General features: G+C 45.7%; 2 protein-coding genes across 2 annotated transcripts in view; both read right to left on the reverse strand.

Moving 5' to 3' along the window:
* Positions 1-16,421, reverse strand: part of LOC119166712 (acetylcholinesterase) — a 338,783-nt gene that overhangs the window by 75,578 nt on the left and 246,784 nt on the right. The window contains exon 6 of the mRNA XM_037418035.2: positions 1,894-2,252. Within this exon, the coding sequence (XP_037273932.2) occupies positions 1,894-2,252 (359 nt within the window). The remainder of the gene's footprint in view (positions 1-1,893; positions 2,253-16,421) is intronic.
* On the reverse strand, positions 10,874-12,855 carry LOC119166713 (piggyBac transposable element-derived protein 4). The gene is given in 1 exon segment (XM_037418036.2): positions 10,874-12,855. A coding segment is annotated over 1 exon segment (1,740 nt). The 3' UTR covers positions 10,874-11,115.

Below are 16,421 nucleotides of genomic sequence, written 5' to 3' on the forward strand. Positions count from 1 at the left end.
CGCACTAAACGTGCAAACAGGTACAGATGAACAAGAATAAGCGTCTTAGTTGTTACTCTGCTGTGTCCAAAAAGCGCACCCTTTTCGAAAACGCAGGCTGTGCAACAATTGCAGTGTCATTTATGCGCCTCGTAACTACAACAAAATCGTTTTAGTGCAAACCCATCGGCAGTCAGGAGGTATGATCCTCCCCACCGGGAGATAAGGGAGCACGAGAGATTGTTCACTTTTTTCTCTGTGGGCCAATGTACGCGTGAAAGATGAGAGCCGCCGCGCGCTGATTGCGTAATCTTGCAGATAATGCTGAAAACACCAATTCCCCCCTAGATGCCCGCCAACTGCGGTAAGTGGCACATATAAATAGCTTGCCGTTTGAACGCAGAAGGAGGTACTCCTCGCTGACTCACAGTGGCTGACGCCTCGCATTCAGGACGCGGATATCCCACGTTCGATTCCGCGCGCCGGAATCTTTTTTCTGGATTTTTAAAGACAATAGTCTTTCTTGGGGATTTTCGAAAGAAAAATTTTGGTCTGTGTGTCTGTCTGTACATTTGTCTGTTTATTCGCCCTAACGATACCTCAAACGGCACCAAACGGCCAACCCCATCCACAGCCCCCACCAATATTGCTCAAGGTTTAGCGTTCATAGCTGTGAGATTGTCAACTAAAAAACAATTGTTGCGCATATCTGAGGCGTCAAAACAACGCTTCCATGTTTTGTATGTCTGCCTTTATACTTGAAGAGGCACACACAAGTAACTCTAAGGAGTGTAGCATTTATTGTGCTGCGCTGACCGTGCAACGCGATGCTCAGAAAGGTGTTTCCAAGACTTTGCTACGACGTCACGGTGGTGGCACCGGCCCGTTGCTTTGCGTTCCACACCTTATCACCTCCGAGACTGGCGCGCGCCTCCGCGGGCTGCACCCATTTTTTTTTAAGATAACAGCCAGATGGCGGTTGTATCTAACGTGCCTCGATGCGCTCGTTTGTCTCTGCTACACGCTCGAGGCAGTCTAATGTAGCGGCTCCAAAATACTATTCACCGATTTTCTTGCGCAGAACATCAAATAAACGTTTTGTTCACTCTCTCCAGACGCAAGACTATCGTCTTTCGACGACATTTGCGGTGTAACATGCAGATTTGGAACCATTTTTTTTCTTGCGTTTCCATATATACAGATACGTATACATATAGGGTGCATGACATCGACACCAACGCCGGCGGCGATATCCAGCCGAGAGTGTCCACATAATTGCTATCACAATAATTGCCACCTAAAATACATTACTGCCATTTGTATGCGTCGGGAACAACCACCTAGAATATTCGCTTGGGCCAAGTGGAACCCATTCTGTGGTCAGGCAGGGCAGGATGGGGTAGGTAAAATTTTTCTCGGGTTCAGGCCGGGCCCGGGTCTCCTTTTTAGGTCACTGCGCCGAGTTCGGGTGGGTAATCAAACGAACGAGTGCTGGACTCGGGCCAGGCCCTGGCCTACAATCGCCGCACGTGCAGTGCGCAAGCGTGTACAGCTCCTATGGCCGAAGGCCTGACCGAGGTTGAACGCCGTGAAGAAGCGAACGGTTACGCCACCACTTACGCACATATATATGTGGGTAAGTGGTGGATGATCTGTCTCTTGTGGCCGCATGCTCAGACTGTCAGTCTGGCACCGACCGAGGAGCTTTATGCCCATGCGCATTTTCGCACATATACTATGACCTTTAATAGGTATGACGTTGCACATCAAGAACACTGACACAGGAAGAGACTGCGTTGCGTAAAAGTTGAAAGTTTGCGCCCTGTGCGTGTTACGTAACCTCTTATTGTGTCCGTGCAACGTTATACCTAATAATGACAAACGAGCATGACTAAATAGGTGAAATACACTGACCCTTTCTCGACAAAAGTGGCGATCATGGAGATCAAGTTCTCGGACGCCTTCCGGTCCCTGTCAGAAAAGTGCTCCATGTGGAGGAGAGGCAGACCAAACGTGTAAACCAGGTCCATGCCATGGCCGACCCCAGCCCAGCTGAATGAGGGATGCGAGGAGGACCACTGGTCGAACACGTACGAGTAGACAGCGCCGCCTCGCGAAGCGTGAGCTGCTGCAGCCGCATGCATGGGGCAGATGAATAGCCGCTCGCTCAGGTAGTCCAACAGCTGGCGTCGCAGTCCAGCCAGGTCCGTCGAACGGTCAGCGTATTGGTCCAGCAGATCGGCTGCATCGTCGCTCAGCCAGGAGGTTATCAGCTGCACAACAACACAAAGTCGCTTTAATAGTACGTCTCTCCATATGCGTGGTGTAAAACGCCTTATCAAGGTGTCAAATAAAAAAAAAGAATCTCAGCAGATCCCGCGCATCGTAGGAATAAGTCATGACAAGCGGTCAGCAAGGAGCCGGCTACAATGCACCGTCTGACTTTTTATCGCAGCGTTGCGGACATTTGTAGCACGCTCCTCAAATACAAACAAGTAATAAGTATGACATTTGTTAATTCATATTTGTAATGTGTATTACTATTCGTTCTTTTTGGGCGTCCTTCTTTGTGCATTCTCGCATGCTTCTTTTCGTTCTTCGTGCAATATTCTGATTTTTTCCTATCGAATCCATTGCTTTGCTCTAAGGGCGAAACTGACTTTGAATGATGATGATGATGATGATGATGATGATGATGGTGTCTGAAGTTTTTTTTTTTTTGAGAGCTGTTTGGGGGCGAAGTAATTCGAATATTGAAATGTGAGTGCGAATCGAATCGAATGGTTTAACACGAAAGTGTTTTATGCCCGGGTCAGGGAAGAAGAAACATTTAGGTGCAACTCCGCTTCTTGAGACGACCAGATAAGGTCGCATTACCCATAAGGTTCTCTAAAATTAGCTAGAGGGCACTCTAGCACTGCGACCGTTCAGTGACCATGAGAATTATAGGTATGGCATGGATTTGTTTTGATCTTCATGTTTGTGCACGGTTAATCACACTTGTGGCATCGTTTATGGCTGTGTTTTCCACATCCATTTTCCACAAACCATTTTCCACATCTTGATACCAATTGAAGTGGTAAGCCTAAACGATTATGGTGGTGAAATGCAACCGCCAAACATTTACCAATTGTTGTTTCGTGACAAAGGAGCTTGAAGCCACGCGAAGCCAAAAGGAACGCAAAATAACGAAGACTAGGGATATCCGTTTACTACCCATAGGTCCCACGCTCGCTTAAGTGCTGTTCGCGGCGAGATCAGGCTATATATAGGTTGTAGCACCGTCCCGTGCAAGTGTGAATAAGCGGTCGGCGGCGCATATACAAACACACGCAGCGGCGCTTCGTTGCGTGTGGTCTGAGCCGGTTGTCGGCGAATGAAATGCGTTGACAACAGTTTACTGTTAATGTCTACGCTCTTCTGCACGGAATAGGTGCACGACGCCTATGCAACGTTAACAATACCCGCAAGTTAAGCGCATTCTGTCTTTCATAGAATTGGTCGCCCTTGGTGACTCTCTTCACGCTTTCGCACTTAATCACGTCCTTGCTGTGTTGTTTTTACCTGGTTAGCTAGTGTTTTGCCTGCTACGCACTGATGTAGCGTGACTGAACTACTTATTTACATCTTTATCATCTGCAAACTACAAGAAAGAAAAAGAAATATTGTAGAAAGCCCGCATATCTGTGCGATTCATTCAGTACCACCACTCGCACCTTGTACGTATATACGATCTTTTTTCTCTCATTCTGTTCACCATGAAGCGTGGGAAGTGTTGTCAGTAAAGTCTAGTGGCTAACGACGCATTGCACTACAATGCGTTTACCACATGTAAGGACTCGTTCTTGCACTAGTAAAAATGTAAAAAAAATTATATAAGAGTTAGGCAGAAAACTTTTATCCATGGATTACGTGCATGGCGGTACCACAAGAAAGGCCTGCTTAATGAGACAAGCAGATTTTTTTTCTTCAGACAAAAATTACCACTGCCTTTCGCCGGTCACAAACAATGCCACACAAACGCTGAAAACAACGTAAAAAAGATAGAATTTTCTGTGACAATATACGGCATTATATATAATTCATGCCGTCTGAGTTATTTTCAACGTCTGGCTCTTTAAAGCGTTCTTAAATCTAAGGACACGGTTGCGCACGGCAACTCTGTTTAAGTACAGTGTAAGTACCGAAATCTCACAGTTGATGTGATGGTAATATTTATATGTAGTGGTACCACGGCCAGATAAACACAACTAATACTCCTCACATGATCTATATATTAAAATGCCGTAGTTGTACATCCACCAACAGCACGCAAGTGCGTGGCTTAGAGCCTTTGTCCTTACAACCGAGTCGCCATAAAACGCTGCATTAACAAACATTTAAGAGTCATCGTGTTTGGGAGGATGCCAAGAGAATTTAGCGATAAGCTTGAAAAAGAAAGCAGCACCCACTCTGAAATTATCCTGGTGAATGGAGGACACGACGACAATAAACAGCACTCTGGAAAGTTAGCAGCCGAGCAAGGCCAAGTGCTTTCGTACGTCGTTTCAGGCATACGTAGAAACAGTTACACTCGCGCTGACATGACCAGAGAGAGCACACTTTGAGAACGTGCAATACGTACGCGCACATAGAAACACGACGTGGCTAGCAGACGACGAAACAGAAGGCGGCACCCACTCAAAATTATCCTGGTGAATTGAGGGTACGACGACAATAAACAGCACTCTGGAAAGTTGCACTCGCCGATCCTACTACAATGCATCAGCAGAGGAGCAAGACCAAGTGCTTTCGTTCGTAGTTTCTGGCATACGTAGAAACAGTTACACTCGCACTGACATGGCTGTTCGGCGCTGTACGTAGAAACAGTTACACTCGCGCTGTCATGTTGACATGGCTGAAGAAGGCTGTGCGGCGCTTTCTGGGCTTGTCCACCTAATATCGACGAACTATTAGAGGGTTTTCGAAAACAGCAGAATCATTGACCCGCCTTACAGGAGACGACACACCGTTTGATGGGTTACCGAATGTCACGGACGGCTATTTTCGGCGACACCACGTCACGGCAATTAACGGGCGCCGTACTCCCCGACTGACCGTGAGAAACGGCGGCACATGAAAGGGAACCGATAAGTGCAAAATGGGGGTGCTCTCCTTAGAACGTCGCCGCCGACAGTTAATCCTTTTATAACCGTGGCGACGTCTGCAAGGTCGTAGAAGGCCGCGGTATACCCCGTACAAGGATTAGACTACAAGACGCCCGGCTGAGAGCTAAGTGGTTGACCGTTCCCACGGAGAAAAGCGTGGGAAACGCTCTGGTGGCCAAGCCGTATGACAACAACCCGACAGGTTGTCACTCTCGCTAGTTGCGGGCCCTCTCCCTATTAAAAAGGGGTGGGGTCAAAATATTTTTGGGGCGGAGTTTCCCCTCAATTAAACGCGCATGATTGGACCCAGGTTGAAATCTCTTGTCCCCAAGGAAGAGAGCGAGGAGACACGAGGGGGATTTGAGCGCAGGATTTTGCCCTGCTAGGCAGACTAGTCGCTGACCAAGATGGTGTAGAAACAGATCAACAAGCATCTCTTCTAGAAGTTTTTAGTGTGGCTCTGTATCGGCTGGCCACCTAAACTTAGCCGTTCGTCTAGCTGTGACGCGATATTAACGTCTGCAACGTAGACATCGGGACTTCGCTTCGAGTTAGCTCAACCTGCTCGAAGTCACCTGCAAGCACTAGCCTCCCGGAGCTACCAGCGTTGCAACACCGCCGACATCGCAGTCGTGCCAGAACTCTCTTCGACTTCTCGCATCCGATCGTCGGGGACACAACGCTGCCGGTCATCACACGTATGCCTTCACCTGTTTATATCTTCGAACTTTCTACTCCGTATTTCTATTGTTGTTAGTTTGTGTAGTTTGTGATAGTTCTCTCGCGTAAGCCGATTTATTGTTTTGTATATATTTTTTAGTTGCATCAAGTGTTGATGTGCTTTGTTAGTTGTATTGAAGTGTTGTATTATATCCCGTGTGCTGCAATATCACTAGAGTAAAGTTGTTTTGTTTTCTCACGTCTCTGATCTCTTCACTGTCTCTGCTTGCGTGCGGAACGAACCAACCTGCTGTCATTCCCGTCGCCGACTTCGCGCTGGCGACGCTTGAGTGGCAGCTTGCAACACCGAACAAGAGGCTGCATTTGCCGAACTACGACAGCGGATGCACTCAGCACCCGTTCTTGTTCATTTTGACGATATTGCTGACGCAGAGGTGCATACTGACGCCAGTGACATCAACCTCAGCACAATGCTCGTCCAGCATCAACACGGCCAAGAATGAGTCATAGCCTATGCCAGCCGCTCACTATCCTGTACCGAGGTGAATTACACGACCACAAAGAAAGAGTGTCTCGCAATAGTATGGGTGATCACCAATGGTGCCCAACGTGGGGCGAGGCTGATTTCTGTTCTTTCCTTTGGAACACAACAATCACGTGTGCACGCACTCGCGATATACGTGTACACATACGCGTGCATATAACACATACTATATATATACAGGGTGCCCCCCACTCTAAGCCGCAAATTACGTAAAGGGGTCTGTGGCGCATCCTTTTGGGGGGTAACTGCGTTGCCACAACCACAACTTCCGAAAGGATGAACAATTCATCCTTTCGAAAGTAAATGTCACGGGACGAAGTGTTTAGTCCTGCTGAGACGCTGCGCTCGGCGGAGCTGCGCAAGTGAACAACTCACGTCCCAAACAACAACTGACTTTTATTATCACCCTTCGTCTCGAAGATAACTTTCTCGTGCGGGCGCATGCACTCTCTACCCCGCACGCAGAAGCACCGCTTTGCGTCGCCACAGTTCTCAGCAGTTTTCAGGGACGAATAGTTAAGGACTAAAAGTTACCCCTTCATGGGAGAAAGTAACTGCGTAGGGACAAACTATTAGTTCTATCAGTTGCCCCTTCTAAAAAAAGCAATTTTTTACAATTTATGCTTCATTACGGAGAAATTGGAGCTTGATGTAAGCATTTGAAGACATCAATAAAACGAAATAACTTTAAATGTAAACTACAGAAAATTAACGACAAATACACAGAATTTGCAGCAATGGCGTAGTTGTTAGAATATCAGCCTCGCATGCAAGAGGTCCGGGGTTAGAATCCCGGTGCCACGCGGTTTCCAACCAGATTTTAAGAAGTCCGCATGGTGACGGAACTGCATCAAGAGGCCTGGGGTGCGGCCTCACCGGTGACCGCCGGCGGTAACGCACTCTCTCACCAGAGAAGAATTGGCCACCCTGGTACAGTATCTGGCCACTACCTCCTACATGCATACGTCAATTAACTGACGGCCCTCAGTCTCCAGCGGCTGCGAAGAAACTGACCATGGCGGTGGTCAGATCTGCAATGCAGCAGAAAGTGCTAAGAATCTCTTGATCCGGAAAGGCCGCCATTGGAACCTGAACTTTGCAACGTTTAACGCTAGAACCTTATCTAGTGAGGCAAGTCTAGCTATACTATTCGAGGAGCTAGAGGGCATTAAATGGGATGTAATGGGGCTCAGTCAGGCTAGGAAGACAGATAAGGCCTATACAGTGCAACTGAACGGGCACGTCCTTTGCTATCGGGGCTTGGCTGACAGAAGAGAACTGGGAGTGCGGTCCCTTATACACAGAAACATACCTGGACAAATAGAGGAATACTAGAGCTATAATGAAAGGACAGTTGGTATCGTAATTAAACTCAATAAGAGGTACAGGTGAAGGTGGTACGGGCTTATGCGCCTACGTCCAGCCATGGTGACACGTCAGTTGAAAGCTTCGATAAAGACGTGAAATCTGCAATGAGTAGGGTAAAAACACAGTACACTATACTGATGGGAGACTTCAATGCAAAATTAGGGAAGAAACAGGCCGGACACCTGGAAGTAGGACATTATCCCATCGGTATTAGAAATGCCAGAAGGGAACTACTAGTAGAATTTGCAGAACTCAATTTACGGATTTTGAATACCTTCTACCGAAAGCGAGGGAACCGTAAATGGACATGGAGGAGCCCTAACGGCAAAAATAAGAATGAAATAGACTTCATACTAAGTGCACACCCAGGCATCGTGCAGGATGTTAAAGTGCTTGACAAGGTATGATGCAGTGACCATAGAATGGTACGGCCCTGAATTCACCTAGACTTGAAGAAGGAACGAAATAAACTGATAAGCCAATCAATGAGCTAGCACTGAGAGAGAAAGTACAGGAATTCAGAGTCTCACTTCAGAACAGGTACTCGGCTCTTATCCAGGGAATCAGCCTTAGCGTTGACGCATTGAATGATAATCTGACGAGTATCAGTACAAAGTGTGCAGTGGAAGGTGGAGGTACTGTAGTTAGACAAGACACTGGCATCTGCTGTCTCAGGATACGAATAATCTCATTAAGAAGTGTGAAAGCATGAAAGCCTCAGTACAACAGACAAGATAGAGTTTGTAGAGCTTTCGAAGTTGATTAATAAGTGTAAGGTATTCGATGTAGGAAGGTATAAGATGGAGAGGATTGAACACGCTCTGAAGAACGGAGTAAGCGTCAAAGCAGTGAAGAGAAAACTTGGGATAAACAAAAACGAGATGCATGCACTAAGGGACAAGGAAGGCAAAATAAGTACAAATGTGGATAGGATAGTAAAATTAGCGGAGGATTTTTACAGAGATCTGTACAGTAGCCAGAACAACCACGACCTTAATGTAAGAAGTAGCAGTAACCCAGATGACACTCCACCAGTAATGATAGAAGTCAGAAAAGCCTTGGAAGCATGCAGAGGCAAAGCTGCTGGTGAGAATCAGGTAACATCAGATCTGCTGAAAGATGGCGGACAGATTGTGTTAGAAAAACTAGCGACCCTGTTTACGAGGTGTCTCCTGGCAGGAAGAGTACCAGAATCTTGGAAGAATTCTAACATCATCCTAATACACAAGAAAAAAGATGATAATGACTTGAAGAATTACAGGCCGATCGGCTTGCTCTCTGTAGTATACAAGCTATATAGAAAAGTAATTGCTAACATAATTAGGGAAACATCAGAATTCAATCTACCTAGGAACAAGCAGAATTTTGAACAGGCTACTCAACAATTGACCACATTTATACTATCATTCAGGTAATAGAGAAATGCTCAGAATATAGCCAATCACTATACATAGCCTTCCTAGATTACGAGAACGCCTCTAATTCAGTAGAAATATCAGCCGTCATGCAGATTCTGCGTAATCAGGGCGTCGACGAAGCATATATAAACATCCTGGAAGAAATCTACAGGGGATCGAATGCTACCGTAGTGCGTCATAAAAAAAGCAACAGAATACCAATCAAGAAGGGTGTAAAGCAGGGGGAAACGATGTCCCCAATGCTATTTACCGCGTGCTTACAGGGGTTTTCAGAGGCCTAGAGTGAAAACAGTTAGGCATGAGAGGTAATGAAGACTACCTTTGTAACCTGCGCTTCGCCGATGACATTGCATTGCTGAGCAACTCAGGGGACGAATTGCAACTCATTATTACGGAGTTAGACAAGGAGAGCAGAAAAGTACGTCTTAAAGTTAATCTGCAGAAAACGAAAGTAGTGTACAACAACCTGGGAAGATAAAAGCGCTTCGAGATAGGTAATAGTGCACTTGAAGTTGTAAAAAAACTATGTCTACTTAGGACAGGTAATAACCGTGGAGCCGTACCACGAGACTGCAGTAACTAGAAGAATAAGAATGGGGTGGAGCACATTTGGCAAGCACTCTCAAATCATGACAGGTAGATTGCCACTATCCCTCAAGAAGAAGGTATATAACAGCTGCATCTTGCCGGTACTTAGCTACAGAACAGACACCTGGAGACTTACGAGATGGTCCAGCTTAAATTGAGGACGACAACGCGAGCAATGGACAGGAAAATGTTGGGTGTAACCTTAAGAGACAAAAAGAGAGCAGAGTGGATTAGGGAGCAAACCGGGATTAAGAACATTATACTTGAAATGAAGAAGTGGAAATGGACATGGGCCGGGCATGTAGCACGTAGACAGGAGAATCACTGGTCATTAAGGGAAACTAACTGGATTCCTAGAGAAGGCAAGCGTGTTAAAGGAAGACAGAGGGTTAGGTGGGCAGATGACATGAAGAAGTGTGCGGGTATAAATTGGCAGCACCAAGCACAGGACCGAGTTGACTGGCGAAACATGGGAGAGGCCTTTGTCCTGCAGTAGACGTAGTCAGGCTGATGATGACGGTGACACAGGACTCGAACTCATGACCCTTAGATCAACAGTCGCGTAAGCTAACCATTATACCACACCCATTTTTGCTTTATTGTCTGTTCACAGGTGCGTACATCAAACCACAAGCACAACAGAAAAAAGCAGTAACAAACAGTTCGACACAAACTGAAATTCCGTAAGTGCTGCCAAGGGTTATACCCTCGACAACCACTCCGGTACAATCTTGTTTTCTGCAGTTCAACCAACTTGGTCATACGTTCCCGGAAATACATTCGTGGAGGCCGTGCATCTTAATTGCAATAAAACCCGTCATACGGGCCCACCATAAGCAGTGAAGGTCACATAGCATAATCAAATAAAAAAGGCATTCCTTCTTCGCCCACTATTGGCAGATATCTTACACCATAAAAATTTAAAGGTAATTCATTCTTTACCGTCTTTTGAAGTACATCCTAAAAATATACTCCCTCCCAAAAATGTAATAAAAGATGGTCTATAGTTTCCAGTTTTTCACAGATAAGGCAATTTGTCGCCCATTGTGAGTAAAAACAACGGTCTGTTTCAAATGTCCTTCCTGATACTGTACCTCTGTGAAGCTTAACCCCTTAAGGGCTCATTAAACAAATATATTATGCACCAATATGGCCAAATTTTTTAATGATGTGATATGCTTCAGAAACGTGTTCAAAACACAAAAATATTTGCGAAAATTGTTTATAGTCGATAATCATGTTTAATTGGTCATTCTTTACCCCATATAATACCCTATATTTGGGGCATTTCTGGTGTATTCACAAATTAATTTCTGCAACTCCAGAAAGCACGGGTCGGGTTTGAATTGCCTTGCAGAAAACAAACAATTTCTTGATAGTTCACTTGAAGCTAGTTGAGGCTACCATCCGTGTGGTAGCGTTCAAAGCACGGCACTGCGCAGAGAGCCTTCTCGCACCACCTGCACCAGGTCCTGGTTTCCTTGCGGATGTTCTTGCCATTTACATCTCGCTTCATGTAGCAGACTACGCAGCGGCGTGTCGGTTCTTGCTTCTTCTCTGTTGGTGGTATGTGCGATGGAAAGAGGCGCTCACCAAACCGTTTTGCGTTCAGGGGGCGCCCTGGCCGTCCTTTCTTCTTGGTGCCGGTGTTGGGAGAGTACTTCATGATGATCTCATCAATAATCCTTAGCCTATACTCCAGATGAGATGCTCGGCCTCCTCCTTTCTGGTACAGAACGAATGAATTGTAGGCCGCCTCATCCAAGAGGTGTGGGAAGATCTTCTTGTAGGAGATCTTTTTTCGTTTCCGTGGCACTGAGTAGCTCGCCAGCATCTGATCTGCTCTGTCAACTCCTCCCATTGTATGGTTATAATCAAGTATAACTTCTGGCTTCAGGGTTTCTTTGCCCATTTTGTCAATGAATCGCGCCATTTCAGCACTATGTACTGTAGATAGAACCGTCACCAGTTTTTTGTCCATCCACTGAACAGTCAAGCACTTGCCCCTTTGAAAGGCAACCATCTCGCCTTTCTTGAGCTTTGCCTTGGCGAAACCAGGCGGAAGGTCTTTGCGAGTGGCTCGCGTCGTGCCATAGATGTCAGTTGATCTCTTCAAAAGAAAGTCAACCAGTTCTGGTGAGGTGTAGAAGTTGTCAGTTGTGACGCAGTAGCCTTTGTCTAGCAGGGGCTCCAGAAGCTTCAAAACAACTTTCGTCGCCATTCCGAAGGTTGCTGCTTCTTCTTACGAGATCTCAATGTTCGTTTCTTTCCCTGTATAAATTACAGAGTTCCATATATACCCACTTAAAGATTCGCACAGCAAAAATGACTTTATGCCAAACCTCGCTCTCTTCAGGGGCATATACTGCTTCCAGCTGAGCCGGCCTTTGAAGAGCAGCAAGCTTTCGTCGACACTGACGTCCCGCTCCGGCACATACAATGTCCGGTATTTTTCAAGAAGTGCCTGATAAACCGGCCAGATTTTCCTCAGATGAGGTTGAGGGTGTCCTTCACAATTTTCGATTGTCGTGTTGTCGACAAAGTGCAACATTCTCATTATTAGTTCGAAGCGGTTTCTGGACATTATCTCGCCAAAGACCGGAGTCTCAACCAGCCGATTCCTAGACCAGTACATCCTTTCATTTGGTTTTTGCACAATGCCTTGCAGTAACAGGAGGCTCAGAGAAACGCGAAGTTTTTCTCGCGTAAGTGCATACCATTTTCGGAAGCGAGAATGTTGTCCCAGCTTGCTAGAATTCAGAAGCTGAGAAGCGTACCGGTTTGTCTCCACGACGATAACATCAAGCAGCTCATCATCAAAGTAAGCTTCAAAGAGCTCAAGTGGATGAGGGGGAGAGCTTACTGTGATCTTCAGTCCCGTGAAACCCCTGAAATCAAACCGTGGAGGTCTGGCTGGGATGTTGTCGAGGTCTATGCGAAACCATTCACGGGAGCTAGCCATTGTATCATCGCTACTGTCTTCTCCTTCAGAGTCACTGTCCGTAAAAACGTCATCACTGTCTTCTTCACTTGAAGAATAAAACACTACGGTGGCATCCTTATCACTCTCGCTTTCATCGTCTGAAGAAGGAAGATTCTCCGCATCAGAACGCCGCACGGATGAGGCCATGTTTGTAAAACGCGCGGGAAACAAGCGCACACATTCCGCCATCTAGTGTGCAAACTATAATTTTATACCACCGCCAATGACGGAACTTGCGGTGCTTAAACATAGATGACAGCACAGGTTCCGTAAATCCCCGTTTGACGACCCGGGCTCGTCAAAAGCCTGTAGGAGCATTGCGGAAAACTCATGACGACCACAACTCGTCATAAGCAAAATAGTGGCAACTGCTCTTGACGAGCGCAGGTCGTCATAAGCCCTTAAGGGGCACTTCGTAGTAGCACTTCGCGGCAGAAGCCACGTGGATTCTCTTTACTCGTTTAAGCACATATTGCCCTTGACCTCCAGTGCACTTGGCACGGTACAGGGGTTCATGTAAAACAACATCACTCACATGTTTTTACAACTGTTTGCAAGTAACAGAAAACAAATATTCTGTGACATGCTGTTGTGGCCGTCGGATATACTGGGTTCCGAGGTGGCCTAAGAAGGACATCCACACTCTTTCAAGATCAGGAACGGACTGCCAGACAAGTTTCTTATTTGACGTTCCTCAAGCGTCACGAGCTCGGCGCCGATCTACTTCGTTTTCCTCGCGCAAAGGCGCAGGACACGCACCGAGCGTCGTCTGCTATCGCTCGTCACATGCCCGGGTTTAGAAACTAGTCGTCCCGACTTCATACATAAAACACTAAGGCAGCCATAACTAAACTAACTTAAACAGTCCTATCTGTAACTATTTACAAAAGTCAACAAAACATTGGTTATCCACTTTCAGGCACACAAGACTATATACAATCACCAACAAATATTTACATTGCATGGCACTCATGTACACCTTAGTCCGAAGCATCGGGTTGCTCAATGTGAGCAACGGGGCTCAGATATGGTCTTAATTTTTCAACATGCACAATGTCACTTCCCATGCTGTCCGCGAGTTCAATCTCGTAATTCACGGGAGACAGTTTATTCACTATCTTGTGAGGTACGGTGTACGATGTAGTTGTTTTCACAGCGGACGTTGCAGTCTTGAGGAGCACCAGTTGTCCTCTTTCAAACACAACGTCCTTGTGGTGCTTGTCAAAGTGTCGCTTTTCTTTCTCTTGAGCCAGTTGGATGTGCGGGGCTGCGAGCTCCCTGGCTTTTTGTAGTCGTTCACGCACTATCGTGAAATATTTTGATTCTTCGTTAAGCTCTTCGACCTCTCGGCGGCTGTATAAAACATCTCATGGTAGTACCGGATTCCTTACGTAGACCAGAAAAAAGGAAGCTTGGCGAACCATGTCTTGGTACCCGGCGTTGTAACAGAATACAATATAAGGGAGGACATCGGTTCATTTTTTTCCCCCGGCGGTAGTCATCTGTTTGATTGCCTTATTGGCTCTTTCACACAAGCCGTTTAATTGCTGCGGGGTGATATTTGGTAGTTGCAGCATGTCTGATGCGCCTATGTTTGAAGTATGCTTCAGTAAAGCGCACCATCATTTGAGTACCACGGTCTGTGATAATTGTGGCTGGGCACCCGTGTTTCAAGATGATTCGTCGTTCGACAAACTTCTGGATGGTTGTGGCCTCTATGTTCCGGAGTGGTTTTGCGTCCACGAACTTAGTGAGGTAATAAATGGCTACAATGATGTACTTGTAACCTCTTGAAGTTTTGAATGGCAGTATTATGTCCATTCCAACTGTGTGAAACGGGCTGTGGACTTCAATTGGCTGTAGTAGAGCGTAAGACCCCTATGTCGACATCTTACATTCACACCCCACGTTGGGCGCCAATTGAATCCATGTATGATTACAGAACCAATGTTGACATGGTCAAGAATGGCAAGCAGAAGGTTGTGGGAAACACAATCAAAAGCTTTCTCGAGATCAATCTGTACAATGGCTACCCCTCCACCCTCCTTGATTGGCATCCCAGCACTGGAGCACACAGCGCATCTTGTGTATATTGATCACAATGGAGCCTCCCATAATCCCGCATGTTTGGTGGGGCCCTACCAATTCTTTGATTACCCCTTGAAGTCGCCGTGTTAGTACTTTCACCAAATTTTGTAATCACAATTAGTTAGTGATATAGGTCTAAACAAAGAAACTATTTTTAACTACTCTGAGTGTTCTGTCTTATGTATCCAAACTGTATTAGTTCACTAAAGGACCTAGGTAGGTCATCATGTTTATAAGCCTGATTGAAGACATGTTCGAGTACTTGGGATGATTTATTTTTAAGCTCCTTATAAAACGAAGCACAAAGACTGTCTGGCCCAGAATTTAATTTATCTATAGGCTTTTCTACTTTCGTTGGCGTTATAGATAGTTCTAAAGCTGATTTCATGTCATATGACATCTTGGGCATTCTGCTAAGGAACTCTTGCTTAAATGCCTCGGCCTGAATGGGCGTGGCCTCGAAGAGTGCTTCGTAGAGTTTGGCAAACGTTTGTCCTATGCTCTTTTGGTCTGAAACTTCGATACCTTTGACTTTGATGGCATCTATATGAATTAGTCTGGCATGGCACTTCTCTAATCCAAGCGCTCGCTTCGTCGGGTGATCATACACATTCATTGATGGTACTCTAGCTCGCACTAGCGCTCCGCGATAGCGTTCCTCCTCGTATATCTCTATGCTCTGTTTGATGCTCCGCAAATCGTAGGAATATACTCCAGGTTTTTCACATTCAAGAGCTGTTAGCCTCTCAAGTGTCCGTCTAAGCTCTTTCTCCTTGTTTTCAGATTCAAGAAATAAAACGCTAGATCCCTCTATTGCTTTCATGTTTATTCGCTGCTTGAATATCTCCCATACTTCTATTTTGTCCATACGCTTCATGTTGATATTATTAATTTCTTTTATAACTGATGCGCTAAAAGACTTATCACTTAAGAGGTTAGAGTGCATTTTCCACTGTTCCCAAGAAAAGGCGTTCCTTTCTTTTTTTGACCTGATATTGCACTTTAAAAGACAGTGATCAGAAAAAGAAACAGGGACAACGTTATAACTGCTACACTGGGCTACCGCACCCGCAGTGAGGTAAAGTCGATCCAATCAGGCATTACCTGTGCCCTGAAAGTTAGTATACTTCACATCTCAGGAGCTATGCAGACATTCCGCTACATCTACTAATTCGTATTCAATAACCACATGTGCCAGGACATCACTGGCTTTGTCATTAACGTTGCGACTACTTGATCTATCACTTTCATTCAGGACACAGTTGAAATCTCCCACCGATAAGAGTTTACTACCATTACACATACGTTGTCGTAAATTGAAAAGAAAAAAAGACTAGCTTTCTTCTGGTCAATATTTGGAGTGTAAACAAAGATAAGGCGCCATTCAGTGTCGCGATTAACAATATCACACCATACTACTCGGCTGACAAACATGAAAGTACATTTTGTATGACTAATCCAGGAAGGTTTATAACAAAAAGAACACATGCCCAGATGTACCTATGGCATGGCTCACAGTCGCAAAATACCGTGATGTAAACTTAAGCACCATGCTCCTAGTCTCCTCCTCTCCTTCAACTTTCGTCTCCTGCACTGCATGTACATCCAGATTTTGTTCCAACAGC

This window comes from Rhipicephalus microplus, unplaced genomic scaffold (genome assembly GCF_043290135.1).
Source record: "Rhipicephalus microplus isolate Deutch F79 unplaced genomic scaffold, USDA_Rmic scaffold_12, whole genome shotgun sequence".
Taxonomy (NCBI): domain Eukaryota; kingdom Metazoa; phylum Arthropoda; class Arachnida; order Ixodida; family Ixodidae; genus Rhipicephalus; species Rhipicephalus microplus.